Below are 16,810 nucleotides of genomic sequence, written 5' to 3' on the forward strand. Positions count from 1 at the left end.
CTGCCAAAAGAGTAATTCGTTATGTCAAAGGGACAAGTGACTTTGGAGTCAAATTCAGAAGAAGCAAAGAATTCAAGCTTATTGGCTTTTCAGACAGTGATTGGGGAGGTTCCATTGATGATATGAGAAGCACTTCAGGCTACTGTTTTACTCTCGGATCTGGTGGTTTCTCTTGGAGTTCGAAGAAGCAAAAAACAGTGGCTCAATCTACTGCAGAAGCAGAGTTTGTTGCTGCAACAACTTCTGTTAATCAAGCTTTGTGGCTAAGGAAGATTTTAATGGATCTCAAGTTTGATCAAAAAGGAAGTACTCAAATATTTGTTGATAATCAAGCTGCTATTGCCATTTCCCATAATCCTGTGTTTCATGAGAAAACTAAGCATTTCAATGTAAAGCTGTTTTTTTTTAAGAGAAGTGCAGAAAAAAGAATCGGTGATGTTAATTTATTGCAAATCTGAAGATCAGTTGGCGGATCTTTCACAAAGCCTCTTTTTGTCAGCAAGTTTGAGTTTCTAAGACAAGAAATTGATATTTGCAGCTCCTAAAGCAAGGAGGAGTGTTAAAACTATGCTTTAGAAGTAGTTCATAACTGTTTATTGCAGTTAGTGGAAGTTATAGCAATTTATAGCAGTTAGTGGAAGTTATTTCCTTAGAAAGTTATTTCCTTAGTTTTTTTTATTTGTATCTAAAGCAGAAGAAGATGTTCTATTCTGCTCCGTTTTTATTTTCTTTTACAACAGAGCACGGTGTAAAGATTGCATCAGACCATCAAACATGCAAGAACAATATGGAAGGACCAGGTGTGAAGCTCGATAAACCAGACGGTGAGGCTGCACTTCAGGACGACCTTAATCTGCTGGTGACTTCGCAGGAAGAAGTGGTTGACACCGAGTCACATGAATCAGCTGCGGAGGGGGTCTTGCCATAGCAATCGTCACATTTAAGAGTCTCCAATGTTGGATGTGGATACCGCACTTGAGGGTGACAATTTTCTAAATGGTGCTTTGGTAACCGTGGATGGAGCAGCAGAAGACCTAAACTCTATCTTTCAAAGCAAAAGTTGATAATGCAGGCTTCTAGCCCTGTGGTGCTTCCTGCTGAAATGGGTTCTGGGATCATGGGCATACTGCAGAGATTAGCCTCAGGGGGAATTGAAAAACTGTCAGGCAGGCAAGCAAACTAATGCCTTTGGAAGATATAACAGGGAAGAGGACGAAACGGAGGCAAGCAAACTAGCACTTCATATTATGATTATGCATGATCTAAATTCCGGTCATGCATCTTTTGTATCACAGCACAAATAATTGAAATTAATTTTGGTGGATGATATTGAGAACTCAATCTAAGAACTTTTTGGATGTTAATAAATTTATCATGAATGTGGGCCATTAAAGAGACTAACAAAATCACAGGTTGAACAGCATGGATCACTAGATAGATACAAAAACAAAAGAGTACAAACTGTTGGGGGCTGTTATGGGAATCAACGCATATGGAAATGTTCAATAGAATGAAATTATAATGTATGTACATTCAGTAGCAAATCTTATTCTCAATAATTATCATTCCTTCTACTCTTGGTTCCACAAGTGAAGTCTGGTTTCTTCACCAAGTTGATTGTGAAATCAGGATTTGGTGCATGTAACTCTAAGATGACCTGCAGTTGGTGTCAAAATCCATGTTTATTCCTTGCAAATACATAAATAATTAGAAAGAGCATTGTTGGGTTGAGAACGCTTTCTTTGGCCAAAAAGCCCATGCCTCATAAAGCAGTATGGATGTGTATTAGCACTAGGGCAAACGTAGCATTAGCTATATATGAATGGGATAAAATTGTAAGGTTCATTCACCCTACAATTTCATTCTAATGTTTGGATGGACAATTTGAAGTGATATGATCCTTTCCAAAAAATATTTAATTCCACTCAATCCGTTCCACCCTTTAGTAGGAGAAAGTTTCATTCCACCTCTATTAGCAAATTAACAATTTAAACTAAAATTGAAATAGAGTTAACTAGGATGGACAGGCCTATTAGGCCAAGCGAACAACTCAAATCAACCAAATTGAACGCGCCAAGGGGGCAAGTGATCTGGTCGGGCCAAAAGGAACAGTTAGTTGACGCAAGTCATTCGGGTTGGTCAAGCTTAGCTCTAGTGGATCAAAAACTAGCCATGTGATCCATTTGACCCGGCAGGCAAACCAAGCAGACAATCAGGCTAGTCATGCTTAGTGGACCAGTTGTGTTGGTTAAACATGACAAGCTAGGTGGATAGGCTAGTCAAATCAATCGAACTAATAAAGGTAAAATAGAGTAAGTGAATCCAATGTGCTACAAGTGTTGACTAAACCAACCAAATTGAATTGTGTAGATCGACCAAATTAAGTGTCTTGAACTAATGAGATAGATTTGTCACTCCAAAATCAATAAGATGAGTCAGTAAAATTGATTGAAAATTAAATGAATAAAAATGTCAAAAATAAATTCCATTAGTTATATCATTATATTATAGCTAAATAAAGAAAGGAATAGGTCATTCTAATTTAAGTTCTATTCCATTTCATTTAGAATCTCTCATTCTGATTTCATTTTATTCCATTCTTGCATACCAAATACAATCTAGCAGTTAACAGTTAAATTAGTAAGAAGCTTTAGGCCATTAAAATGATTGAAATCAACTCTGCTTTCATTACTTAGTATAACCAACAATATGTATGGCCCTTGGTCAGGACTACCTTCTACTGCAACATAAGAATGCCCTCTTAAATAAGGTAATAGTAAACTAGGACTAAAGGAAGCATAATTCGCTATCCTCTAGCTTGGTATGATTCACCCTATGAAAAGTAAAAGTGAAGCTTCTATGCTATTCAAGAAACAGTTGTATCATTTGAGAAAGAATTAATTGTATAAGATTCATTTTAACACAATTTTTTTTCAATTGTTATCATTATTTATCCATCTTGTAATTATCCAAAATTTACTACTTGCTAGGAAAAGAAAGATGGAACACTATGAATTGTTATATATTTCATCAATTTACGATATGAATAATTTTATATAAGCTTCATTATATTAGTATGGGGGAAAATATTTACTATAATACTCAATGCTAAAAGTTAACAAATCTAAAAAAAATTATGAATGAAAAAAGTAGTTCTAAAATATTAAAATTAAATTTTAGGGTTATCCAATGATTCAATCTTATGATCCAAATATATAAACTTCTTTAGGTTCCTAGGGAGGATCTTGATCCTAACAACTTTACGTCCATGTGAAGGAGAGATGAATTTAAAGTAGTAATTGGTCTCCCTACCTCCTCATCCCATCTTTCTCTGCACTCATTCTTAAATAGAGGAGGCAAGTGGGTTGTGTTTACTCCGATCCATACCCAACCCAACATGAACTCATACTTGGCATGGCTTGTTGGCAAGCACAGGTTATGTGCCCATGCAGTCTAATCCCATACTGCACATTCCAGCTATGGTTATAAGTTTACAAATACTTTTACTTGAACGTTTATGTATTTTAGAAGCTTGAGGCAATTGCAGAATTGTTCATTTTGGTACAAAAATTGGTGCAAGCACATATAATAAATCCAATTGTGAATAGAAGTGGAGCACGTACCACAATATTTTCTCCTTCTCGAAGTAATGGTGCAGGAACATAAAGGGTGCATTGCGGTCCAAGTGACTGCATTTATATTGTCAAATTGAATGTTGTATGAGAAAGAAATTATAATATATTATTTCAGAAAAAGAACCAAGGAGTGAGCAGTCTCAGGCTCAGCATCATACAGGCCAGAATCTTCCAATATTAAAGTCATTCACAAAAGCAATTCCCTTGTTCCAACCACGGAAAGAAATAAATGTATCTTTGATTTGTTTTGCTGAATTGATGGTGACATGGCCTTCATAAATTCCTGGTCCAGTGGAAATGTTCTCTGTGCAGCAAAATAAACATCTCACTATCAGCTAGCCTATGCAGTTAAAATAACAATAATCCCAAATGAGAAAAGCAAAATGTTTCAAGAGAAACAAATAGTAGCCAGGAACAAACACACTTAATGTTGCAATAGTATAACAGCTACGTTAGGTACATGATAGAAAAAGTGTTTATATTCTCGGAATTGTCATGACTCTGGATTTCCTTGATGAATAATTAAGGAACATAAAGTTCACTTAGAATAATAGATTATGAGAAGCAAATGATACTAAATGAATTCTATTTTATTTTTTAAAATCAGGAACAAGCTTGCAGACAAAGGAAATATCAAATCTCATCACCCCTTACCATTTCTTACAGATTTTTTTCCTTTTCTAGGTTTCAGATACCTTCTAGAAAATTTTCATTATTTGAAATTTCTTGCTTTCTGAAGTTGTCAAGAAGTTTATAATAGTGTACATATTAAGCATATAATATCAATTGATAAAATTTTCATTGTTGTAAAACTTTTGTTAGAAAAAATGGATTTACCTTAGCTCACATTTTTATTTGCTAATATCATCCAACTCCAGATACCAATTACCAACACAGTTTGACAATGACAAGGCTGTTATTTGCAAATTGTTGCCGTATATGGAGAAGCACAACTAAATGTGAGTTTTAATCTAATTATAATCAATATTCTTATTCACTACCATACTTTCACCACTGGTACTACTGCGGTTGATTTTGTTGTCTTATACCACAGAAAAAGGGGGTTATTTGTCAGTATTCATCCTTCTCTAATACCATCGTCTCCATTACTAAAGATTCATATCCCTAGTAAAGGACAAGCTTCTTTACATATTTCTTTATTATTCTTGGACAAGGTTCATTATGTTCTACAATTTCTTATAAACTTATTATCTAATAGCACTTTTATAAAAACTACTAATTTCTATGAAAACTTTTATTCAACTCAAAAAATATTTCAAGATCTGCAAACAAATGCCATGATTGATGTCGTTTATTCCATAGAAGAGCTTTGATTTCAAGGACTCTACCAAGGTTTAAAATTTTTAGTTTGATTTATGATCGGAATCATATCGAAGAGGAGGGTAAATAAGGGGAACAAAAAGAAAGGAAAGAAAAAAATGATAGAAAAAAAAAAAAGAAAAAAATCGGCGCTACCAATCAACCTCATGGCCAACATCGAGGCAGCCTCGTGACCTCATAGAGGCCTCCACGAGGCCATTGCGCTGCCACTCGACATCTGATTCCATAGACTCTACTCAACTTATTTGCACGAAAATCTAATAGAGATGAGGTTCTAATCCCTCTCCATGGAGTGGCTTTTCCTAAAGATGGCATCCACCCTAAACAAGGTGGACCACATAATCCCTTCCTCGACATTCTAAAAACTATACTTTTAATCTATAACAAATGACGAATGACAAACATGTAACTTAGAGGCGAGGCAAGTTATAATGTCTAAGTCGAGAGTGCAAGTGCAACAACGACAACGGTAGACATGATAGGGAGCTCATTGGGCACAATAGCAAATGCAGCAAGCGCAACTAGCAGCGGACATCACAATTGATGAGCCATGAGGATTGATGAGCAAAACGAAAGAACGCAACCCTGGGCATGAGAGAAAGAAGGCAAAGCGGAGCGGACATGATAGCAAGTCCAGTGGCAAAGGTCAACAAATGCTACGACATGGACAGCACTAAGATGCAACAGATGCAAAAATAAATATAACAATAAGTAATGTTGGGCTCGAAGAAGATTAGAATGGCATACTATAGGTAAACATAACAAGTTCTCCACCTAGCTACTACTCTCTCTCCACCCTCTCCTCTCCTCCCCCACCAGCGAGTAAACTTGAGTCTCAAACCATCCTCTCTCTATCGACACATTGATCTAAAGTTGAAGGAATTAGCACCAACAAATAATTATTGAGTATTCATTTGTTTTTCATCATAGTTAACTCCTCAGTTATGATTTTTTTTTAAATTTTAAGTAGATTTAACAAGTTGAATATAAATGATTACTTGAGGTGAAGTGTTAAAGTTACTAAAAGCAAATAGATACTTGCATGAATTAAGTACTAACCAATGTCGGTGGGCACAGGTAAAATTCACCGTCCCGCCCGCCAACTGACATCAACACCGCCTCCACAAGCGTGGTGGCTACTACAACCTCATGGTTTTTTTATTGTTGTTTCCTTTTTAAAATTTTTTATTTTTAAAGGGTAATTCCTTTCCCTTGTTATTTGTTTTCCCTTCTTAATTTTTTTTCCCTCGTTCATTCAGTAATTTTTTTTTCCTCCTTGTTAATTTTTCCCTCCTTTATTCTTTAATTTTTTTCCCTTCCATCGGTCCACAAAAGTAAATAGAGAGAAAAAAAAATACCACTTTAACCTTTAAGAATGGTTAATTATGTTCTCTCCTTCATCTCTTCACAAGTAGAAAAAAAATCATTAATATAAGGATATAGGAGACAGATTATTATGATAATATATATATATATATATATATATATATATATATATATATATATAACTTTATAAAAATACAACTCCTAATGAAATAAGTTATTCTTTATATAAATTTGATTTAATTTTAAATTCATCAAAATAAATTCAAATTAAGCCTAGTTTAAACCTACTTGACCATGGGATGTCTACTTGATGGATTTCAATTAACCCTAAATCGACTTTACTCAATAAGTATCAAACATTTAACGAGACAACATCAAAACCTAAACTCAACATTCAACATCTCAAATATAACACATTAGTAAACACCTATAACAATCAAATATTGATAAAAATATTTTTTAATTAATATATTTTATATTTAAAAAGTTGTTGAAATTGTATCGGCATGACACGATATAGGACTAAAACCGTATTATTCCAATTGCAAAACCAAAACTACAACATAGCTCAAAATTTTAAACAATGGTTACTTGTGTCAGGGGATTAGTGCCATATGATATTAGTAAATATTGATATCTCAATATCAACAAATGGTATTTCTATAATTAAAAGCAAGTAATAGAAATGTTCAAATAAGAATTTGTGTGGGTTAGATATAGCTAAATAACCTTTGACTGACAATTTGTATTACGATAGTTTAATCTTCTCAAGAGAAACATATTACCTGTCATCAAATCAGAAACTTGCTTGATCGGGTTGAGAGTCGTAAAATTGCTAAATCTATCTAGTGGAATTGGAAACATCTGCCATCCATGAAGGGCAGTGCCATCTATGAAAACATTAGACAGTATTCCCTGATTCAAAAGGATGTCAATTAAAATCTCCGTTCAAGAATTTGGACCCAATGAATCAACAAAACTTAACTTTGAAAAAAACAATACTCCATACACTGCAGAAGTTCACAATCTCAAAGATTAGCATTTCAATTACCAACTACAAAAGAACAAAAAGGTATTTGAAGAAGGAAATTTTTTTGTGAAAACATTTCCTTAGTCATTGCAACAATATATTGATATCCAAATTAAGAAAATATGGGACCATTGGGAAAAGTGATAATCTATTTGACCAAAGGATGCCAAAAATAAATGAATGCATTCTCAGTACCTCAATGGAAACAAAACAGAAGAGAATTCTAACCGTGTCATGGAACAACATTGATAAGTGATGCTAGTTTATTTAGATTACAGTAGAAGAATATTGCAGATGAATCAAGAGATTCCAAATAATCTAACTCAAACAATTAAAAGATTACCCAAAGAATTCAGGTTTTAGCAAATTACAAAGTAACAATTCTACATGACAAGGTGATTAAATCTGTAATAAGATTCAGCAGGATCCCATTACTGAAATTTCTTCTTCTAGCTAGTATGGATAAGGGAAACCAAATAGTAATTACAGATGTTGCCATGGCCCATGAATCACATTTTTACCTTCAAACTGATGGATAAATTCTTTGAAGGATTTGTGAATTGATACTCAAATATTCAAGTTGTATAAATTTTGAAGAACAATTGGACATGACAAAATAAGAAATGAGGATGTTAAGGTGGATGTGTGGGCATACGAAGATGGACAAAATAAGAAATGAGAGTATTAGAGAGAGTCGGAGTTGCATCTATTGAGGAAAAACTCCGAGAGACACGTTTAAGATGGTACGGACATGTACTTAGACGACCAATAAATGCTCCAGTTAGGCGATGTGAAACTATGATAAATATGCATATCAAACGAGGAAAAGGAAGATCAAAAAAGACTTGGTTAGCAACAATAAAACAAGATAAAATTTATTTAAATATAGATGATGATATAATAGGAGATAGAGCTCAATGGTGTAAAAGGATTCATACAGCCGACCCCACCTAGTGGGAAAAGGCTTGGTTGTTGTTGTTGTTGTTGTTATTGTTGTTGTAATTGGACATGACCAGGTGATTAAATATTAAGATTGAGCACCACCCAATAACTAAAATATCTTTTGGTAGTCAGGTTAAGATAAATGAAACTAAATAATAATCACGCATGTTATCTTGATTCAAATCCTTACCTTCTGTTGAAATAAAGAGTTTTTAATATTCATAAAATTTCAGGAGAATTACATATGCTTATATAGCCACACAACCCTAAGCATCAACTTATTAACAAAAGATAAAAAGACTTATCTACCCTTGCTTCTCACAACACTCCCCCTCAAGTTGAACATATATATCAAACATGTTTAACTTGCTAAGAGAAGAGTCAAACACAACTTGGGGTATAACTTTTGTAAACATATCAGCAAGTTGATCCTCAGACTTAACATAAGGCAGACATAGCTCTCCAGAATCAAGTCTCTCCCGAATAAAGTGACGGTCAATCTCAATGTGTTTAGTTCGGTCATGTTGTACTGAATTATTTGCAATATTGATTGCTGCCTTGTTGTCGCAATACAACCTGAGAGGTAATTCAACCTTTAATCCTATGTCTGTCAACAGAAAACTCAGCCACAACATCTCTGCAAGACCATGTGTCATTGCTCGATATTCAGCTTCAGCACTGGACCGTGCACAAACATTTTGTTTCTTACTCCTCCAAGTTACCAAATTTCCTCCCAAAAAAGTGCAATAGCCAGAAGTGGACCTTCTATCATCTCGAGAACCAGCCCAGTCTGCATCAGAATAGCATTCCACCTTCAGATCACCACCTCCTTTAAACAGCAAGCCTTTTCCAGGACATGATTTCAAGTACCTTAGAATCCTGTCAACAACCTTCATGTGGATAGTTTTAGGAGCATGCATGTACTGGCTTACTACACTAATAGCATAGGTGATGTCAGGCCTAGTTATAGATAAATAGAGTAATTTTCCAACCAGCCTTTGATACGTTCCCTTTTCCAGACTTGTAAGATCTTCCCCACTAGAACTAGTAAGATCATGATTTACTTCTATAGGAGTAGACGCTGGCTGAGAATCCAGCTTCCCTGTCTCCTTGAGTAAGTCCAACACATATTTTCTCTGACATACATAGATTCCTTCCTTTGATCGAGCGACTTCAATACCCAGGAAGTAGTTCAATGATCCAAGGTCTTTAATTTCAAATTTTGATGTTAACTTGGACTTAAGAGCCTGGATTTCTACCTCATCATCCCCTGTAACTATCATATCATCAACATAAACCAAAAGAATGATAATGCTGTCCTTTTTCCTTTTTATAAAGAGTGTATGATCAACATTCCATTGTTTAAAACCAAACAATATCATGATTTTGCAAAACCTATCAAACCATGCTATGGGAGATTGTTTAAGCCCATACAAAGCTTTTCTTAGCTTGCAAACCTTTCCTTTTGTTTCAATTCCAGGCGGTGACAACATGTATACTTCTTCATAAAGGTCACCATTCAAGAAGGTATTTTTAACATCTAACTGAAATAGAGGCCAATCATATTGAGCAACAAGAGAAAGAATTACCCTGACCGAGTTCAACTTTGCAACTGGTGCGAAAGTTTCCAAGTAATCTACCCCATATGTTTGGGTGAATCCCTTGGCAACAAGTCTGGCTTTATATCTAATCACTTCACCCTCTGAGTTATACTTGATAGCATAGACCCATTTAGAACCAACCAAGTTCTTCCCCTTTGGGGGATCAACTAATTCCCAAGTACCATTTCTGTTAAGAGCCTCCATTTCTTCGTTCATTGCTTCCTGCCACCTTGAATCCCTTACAGCTTCATAATAGGAAGAAGGTATAGCATGGTTTGATAATTGTGAAACAAATGCATGATATGAAGGAGACAAACGAGAGTATGAAACATGGTTGGAGATAGGATGTTGAGTACATGACCTGACACCTTTTCTAACAGCAACCGGAAGGTCCAGCTCGTTCATATTTAGAGGTGCGGTTGGCTCAACTGATGAGGATAACAGCTTCACAGGATCAGGAGCCAAAGCATCCGATTCAACCAGCCGATCAATAGGAGGTTCTTGCTTGTGTCTTCGTCGTTTATAAGTAATAATATTTGGTGAAGACTGTGCTCCCAGTGATGGAGCATCTTTTCCAGTGATGGGGCATCTCTTCTATTTTCTATGACATCCAGTGGAATAGGAGAAGAAACCACTTGAGGAACGACCACTTAAGGCACAAAGGAAGAGGTAATATTCTCCCCCTGAGGATGAGGCTGAGGAGAATAATAAGACTCAGACTCAAAGAAAGTAACATCCTTCAAGATATATCTCGTCCTAGTAATAGGATCAAAGCACTTATAGCCTTTCTAGCAAGTGGAATACCCTATAAAAACTCCTCGTATAGAACGAGGATCAAGTTTAGAGGATTTGGGACCAAGAACATGTATAAAACAAAGTGAACCAAAAACCCGAGGTGTAAGGGAGAACAACTCTACGCTAGGATGAAGAATAGTGAGAGGACACCGGTTCCCGAGACCTTTAGATGGCAATCGATTGATGAGATAAGCAACGGCAAGAGCAGCATCAGCCTAGAAATATTTGGGTAAGTGACGTTGAAATAAAAGTGCACGGGCTGTTTCAAGAATATGATGATTTTTTCTCTCGGCCACTCCATTTTGTTGTGGTGTGTAGGGACAAGATGACTCATGAAGAATTCCTGAGTCTTCAAGAAAAGTATTTAGAGACTGTGCAAAGTACTCACGGGCATTGTCAGAACAAAGAATCTTCACCTTTGAGTTAAATTGGGTTTCAACCATTCTATAAAAATTTTGAATGAGACGAGGAACTTCTTCCCTGGTTTTCATCAAATACAGCCATGTACAGTGGGTGTAGTCATCAATAAAAGATAAAAAATATCGATAGTCATCCAAAGAAGTCACAGGAGAGGGCCCCCACACATCCGAATGAACAAGATCAAATGGAGACAAACTCTTCTTTAAAGACTCAGAAAAATGTGTTCTACAATGTTTGGATAACTGACAGATTTCACATTGAAATGACTGAAGAGAAACAGAAAGGAACAGACTAGGGAATAAAATTTTCAAAGACTGAAAAGACAAATGTCCCAACCGAGAATGCCATAAAAGAATTTCTTGATGCTTAGTTCCCAAACACTTGGCTGTAGATTTCAGAGCAGATATTGTTTCAAGCTGGTAATAATAAAGACCCCCCACTTCACGGCCAGTCCCAATCGTCTGCTTGGTCTCGAGATCCTGGAAGACACAATGATCAGGGAAAAAGGTTACGGAGCAGTGTAGTTGTTTAGTAATGCTACTAACAGAAAGTAAATTAATAGAGACGGAAGGAACGTGAAGTGCAGAGGATAGGAAAAAATGATCTGTAAGTTTTATGGAACCTTTGCCAGCAACAGTGGCTTTGGTTCCATCTGCAATGATCACTTTCTCCTGCCCAGAGGATAAAGAATAAGAAATAAAGGAGTTAGCAGCATTTGACATGTGATCCGTAGCTCCTGAATTAATGACCCAGGGGCTGTAAGAACTGGGACCAATAACACTTAATCCCAGGCCACGGATACCTGTGTGCGCTTGAAATGGAGTAGAATCTGCAGGAGTAGAGGCCGAAGATGAAGCCTGAAGCCGAGAGAGAAGATGTTGGAGGTTAACAATATCAGTAGAAGACAATCCCGTGATAGAGGACACAGAGGAACCAATAGTCTCTTCACTTTCTAACTTTTGGATAGCAATATTACTACTATTAGGAGCCTTCTTAGCATTGTGCTTAAATTTTTCAGGTTTCTTTTCCGGATATTTTTCCCAACAGAAATCTGAATCATGATTAGTTCTCTTGCAGTGCCGACAAAATCTGTCCTCTTGTCTTTTAGTTCCCCCAGGCCGAAACTTATTTGCAGAACCAATAAAGACAGAGGTCTCCCCAATCGGAGGACCTCCAGTGGAAATCCCCTTGTTGTTCATGGTCCTTTTTTTACCTTTTTCACTTAGAATTTTGTAGTAAACCTGTTCTAGAGAAGGAGTAGGATCAAGACCAAGAATTTGCCCTTTTAAACTCTCAAATTTTGCAGTAAGTCCATCTAAAAATTTAATAATTCTGTCTTTTTCCAGAAGCTTTAAATATCTCTGATGATCATCAGTGGAACTCTAATTTTCCATCCGGTAGTAGTCAAACTCATCCCACGGTCCCTTCAGAGTAGCAAAATAGTTGGTGACTGACATAGAACCTTGTTCAAGTTTGACAATTTGACTGCTGATCTGATAAGTACGCAGCATATCATGTCGACGTCCATACATCTGCTCCAGTGTCTTCCACATGTCGTACGCTGTTTTGTTATGAAGAATGACTTGTTTGATACCAGAATTAACAGAGTTAAGCATCCAAGTCATTAATTGAATATTGTCACGTCGCCAAGTGCGAAAACTAGGATCCTTTTCATCTGGTTTCACTTTAGTGCCATGAAGAATATCAAGTTTATCATGGCCTTCGACATAAAGTTCAATAGCAACTGCCCAAGATGCATAATTTGTCTCAGACAATTTTTCTGATACTATCTGAAGACCGGACCCTCCAGTGCCTGCCATTGTGAAAACCGGTTGTACCTGTCCTGAAGAAGACATAGGGTTCGCAGAAATCCCCGAAGTTTCGCTAGCGTTGTCCGCCATTAAAAATTTTCTGGAAGGGGCGGCGACAGTAGGCTGGGCTGAAGAAAAAGAATTCGAGAGAAGGCGAAGTGCAGGAATTCACAGCAGTTTGAAGAAGCTGCTGCTCTCCGGTGACCAGCAGATCACTGCAACCTTGTCGGTGAAGTTGGGGTGGTGGCAACCTTGTGGGCACCTTCGGGAAGAAGATCTGCACGTGGCAGAGAGAAGGGAAGAAAGCTTGGTCAGCGCCAGGAGATCGCGATGAAGAAAGGAAGAGGAAAGCTTGGTCGGCGCTAGGGCAAAGAGGAAGAAGATGCGCCGACGGCTAGGGTTAGGGTTAGAGATCGGAACTTTGCTCTGATACCATGTTGAAATAAAGAGTTTTTAATATTCATAATATTTCAGGAGAATTACATATGCTTATATAGCCACACAACCCTAAGCATCAACTTATTAACAAAAGATAAAAAGACTTATCTACCCTTGCTTCTCACAACACCTTCCAACTGGTATGAATTCTCGATTAATTTTTATCAGTATAGTGATAACATTTATAACAATGTTAAAGATAATAGTTCATTATCATCAAGTTATGTCAGTCCACACTAATTGGAGCCAGCTACATATATTGCTCATAGAATGATAAATTAATCTAAAACCCATTTCCCAAATCCCTTGAAAGGAGGGCAAGAACCATGTTTGTTTCATTTCCTTCCTGTATCTATTTTTTGTGATGAGGTAGAAGACAGTAAGTAACCATAACAGGAAGCATGAAAAAGTGTATTGCTTCGTCCAGGTAATAGGCCCACTAGTCACCATATTCTCCTTCCCTTTGATGGTTGCTCCTTGTGACTTGATTAGATGCCAATCCTCTTCTACTCTAATATTTAGTCTATTGGCTAGTGGAGTCAAGTTCTCTATAGTTTGACGGACTGTGCATGATTATTGACAAAAGCCAATAAAATCAAATAATGTAATCGAGAACATCAATTGGCATATCTAGTGTCTAATATGATCTGTGAGGCTCAAAGAACTAGGAGCATATACAGTCTAATAATATGCAAACAAAAACAAGATTTGCTTTTATAACAACGGCTCAATTCAGGGCAGCCTAAGAGAATAGCATCTAACACATAGGTTGATATGTGAAGCAATGATTCTTAGGCCTATCTTCAGCACTTAGATGCACATATTACACAACTAGAAAATTTGCAAGTTCAATATTTAACAAAATTGTCTGTATTTTATTTATTGAATTACCTTCTTATCAGAGATGTATTGACCATAATTTACACGACCCAAGTTTTCCACCTGCATTTAAGATCAAATTAAAAGTTAAAATAATTAATAACACAATTTTAAACAAACTCTTGCAAGATGTTAAACAAAGACAACTAATGTAAGTGGCAATTCCTTTTTGTTTGGGGTGACCACTTCATGAATATCGAGTGCTCTGTGAATCTAGACTCTAGTTACCATACAAGTATGAATTCCAAAGATTAAGCCAAAATATATCTGAAATGATAAGAGTATTGTACAGCACTTCCAGCATGCACAGAAAAGCAATGATTCAGCAAATGTCACTAACATAGTTTGAAATCTCATACCATATCTGAAACGGTCGAAACATATCGTTCCGGTAAATCACCGGAACTCAATACACTCGGCACTAAGGTTCAAAATCCTGAGTCATACTTGTATTTTCTGTCTTTGAATAGAAAGATATTGTTCTAGTATCGTGTCGACGATCCATGCATGGTGGGTGACAAATTGGAAGATTGAAAAAGGAGATGAACAAAGAAAGAAGGCATTGTCTATGCTAAGTGGTATCAAATTTTGATAATTTACTATGTTTCGACTGTTTCGCCTGGCATGGTACAAGATTTAAAACCATGCTCGCCCTGGCATGGTACATAGTAAAGGGCTTAGGAAACTTAGAATCTAACCTAATTATGCTTATGTTGTTCCTTGAAATAATTGCTATGAAATTTGTTTAGGGTTCTCATGCTTTTATGACACTTGAACCCTAAATTCAAGCCTTACAAGTTTCGGCCACAATCATGTTTAAGGGCTTAGGAAACTTAGAATCTAACCTAATTATGCTTATGTTGTTCCTTGAAATAATTGCTATGAAATTTGTTTAGGGTTCTCATGCTTTTATGACACTTGAACCCTAGATTCAAGCCTTACAAGTTTCGGCCACAATCATGTTTAAGGGCTTAGGAAACTTAGAACCTAACATAATTATGCTCATGATGTTCCTTGAAATAATTGCTATGAAATTTGTTTAGGGTTCTCATGCTTTTATGACACTTGAACCCTAGATTTAAGCCCTACAAGTTTCGGCCACAATCATGTTTAAGGGTCTAGGAAACTTAGAACCTAACCTAATTATGCTCATGTTGTTCCTTGAAATAATTGCTATGAAATTTGTTTAGGGTTCTCATGCTTTTATGACACTTGAACCCTAGATTCAAGCCTTATAAGTCTCGGCCACAACATGTTTAAGGGCTTAGAAAACTTAGAACCTAACCTAATTATGCTCATGATGTTCCTTGTAATATTTGCTACGGATTTGGTTGAGGGTTCACGTGCTTGAATGATAATTTTTAACCCAATGTAATGCTTGTTAAGTTTCGGCCAGGATGAGTATATAAACTTAGGAAACCTAGAACCCTACCTAAACATGCTCATGATGTCTCCTTATGGTATATGATATGATATTGGTTTAGGGTTCACATGCTTGTATGTGGTTTTCTTACCTAAATCTCAACTATATGTTTCGGCCACTATATGACATTAGGGTTAGAAATCTAAATACGTTTCCCATGTATCTCACATGCAATGTTTTATGATATGGTAAGAGCTTGCTATGCTTTTATGTTTAAATTATGTACACTTACGATCTATGTATGATGGTAACCCTTATGCTGTGTGATCCGGCAGTAAGAATGGGGGACCCACAGATAGGGTCCCGTCCGAGCGGAACCCGAGATTACCCAGCCAAAGGTTTGGGTTTCCGACGCCAGAGGACCGGAGTCGAGTGGCCGAGCGGAGGTGTCCGCTCGGCCGAGGGCAGAATCGCCGAGCGGAGGTGTCCGCTCGGCCGGAATTGTGGCGAGGGAACAGTGATTAGCCGAGCGGCCTATTCGCTCGGCTCGGGATATGATATGTCAGCAAAGGCATGATGATTAGACTGTACGCAAGATGGCACTATTAAAGGCCCCATCATCACGTCACGGAAAGGTTGATACAGTAGTGATATGGCCTTATGGATGCCCTTCTGACAGGCCCACACCTAGGCATGGTCGAGAGCAGGTGATTGTATCAACAGTATGGTCTTATGGATGCCCTTCTGACAGGCCCACACCTGGGCATGGTCGAAAGCAGGTGATTGCTTCGATTGGTGTGCCCAGGCTCCTTTGAAAGGTCTATATAAGGCCTCCACTTCTTCAACCGAAGGTACGCTAGTCTTCATCCTGCAGCCACTTTCTTCATCTATTCCCTCGCCTGACTTGATCGTCGGAGGGCCGTCGCCGGGACACCCCCCCGGCTCGGTTTTGTTGCAGGTTCGCCGGAGCACTCGAGGATCCAGCAGGCAGCGCCACATCCCCAGCGTTCGTTGACCCCTGGTTCGGACAGGATCACTGTGCTATGTGCCCAAGTTATGCATGCTATTTATGATGAGCTGTGTGCCCAATTTATGCATGATATTTATGATGAGCTGTGTGCCCAAATTATGCATACTATTTATGATGAGTTGTGTGCCCAAACTATGCATGTATGTGCGGTGTGCCCAAATTTTACATACCATTATGATGAGCTGTGTGCCCAAATTCT

At 37.2% G+C, this 16,810-nt stretch overlaps 1 protein-coding gene across 1 annotated transcript in view; it reads right to left on the minus strand.

The window, feature by feature from the left end:
• Positions 1–1,411: 1,411 nt before the first annotated feature.
• The window catches only part of LOC122028922 (beta-galactosidase 8-like), a 48,729-nt gene continuing 33,330 nt past the window's right edge, over positions 1,412–16,810 (minus strand). The window contains exons 15-19 of the mRNA XM_042587898.1: positions 14,231–14,281; positions 7,088–7,217; positions 3,794–3,939; positions 3,624–3,689; positions 1,412–1,657 (exon numbers count right to left, since the gene is read on the minus strand). Coding sequence (XP_042443832.1) covers positions 1,553–1,657; positions 3,624–3,689; positions 3,794–3,939; positions 7,088–7,217; positions 14,231–14,281 — 498 coding nt within the window. The 3' untranslated portion in view covers positions 1,412–1,552. The remainder of the gene's footprint in view (positions 1,658–3,623; positions 3,690–3,793; positions 3,940–7,087; positions 7,218–14,230; positions 14,282–16,810) is intronic.

Source organism: Zingiber officinale, chromosome 1A (genome assembly GCF_018446385.1).
Source record: "Zingiber officinale cultivar Zhangliang chromosome 1A, Zo_v1.1, whole genome shotgun sequence".
Taxonomy (NCBI): domain Eukaryota; kingdom Viridiplantae; phylum Streptophyta; class Magnoliopsida; order Zingiberales; family Zingiberaceae; genus Zingiber; species Zingiber officinale.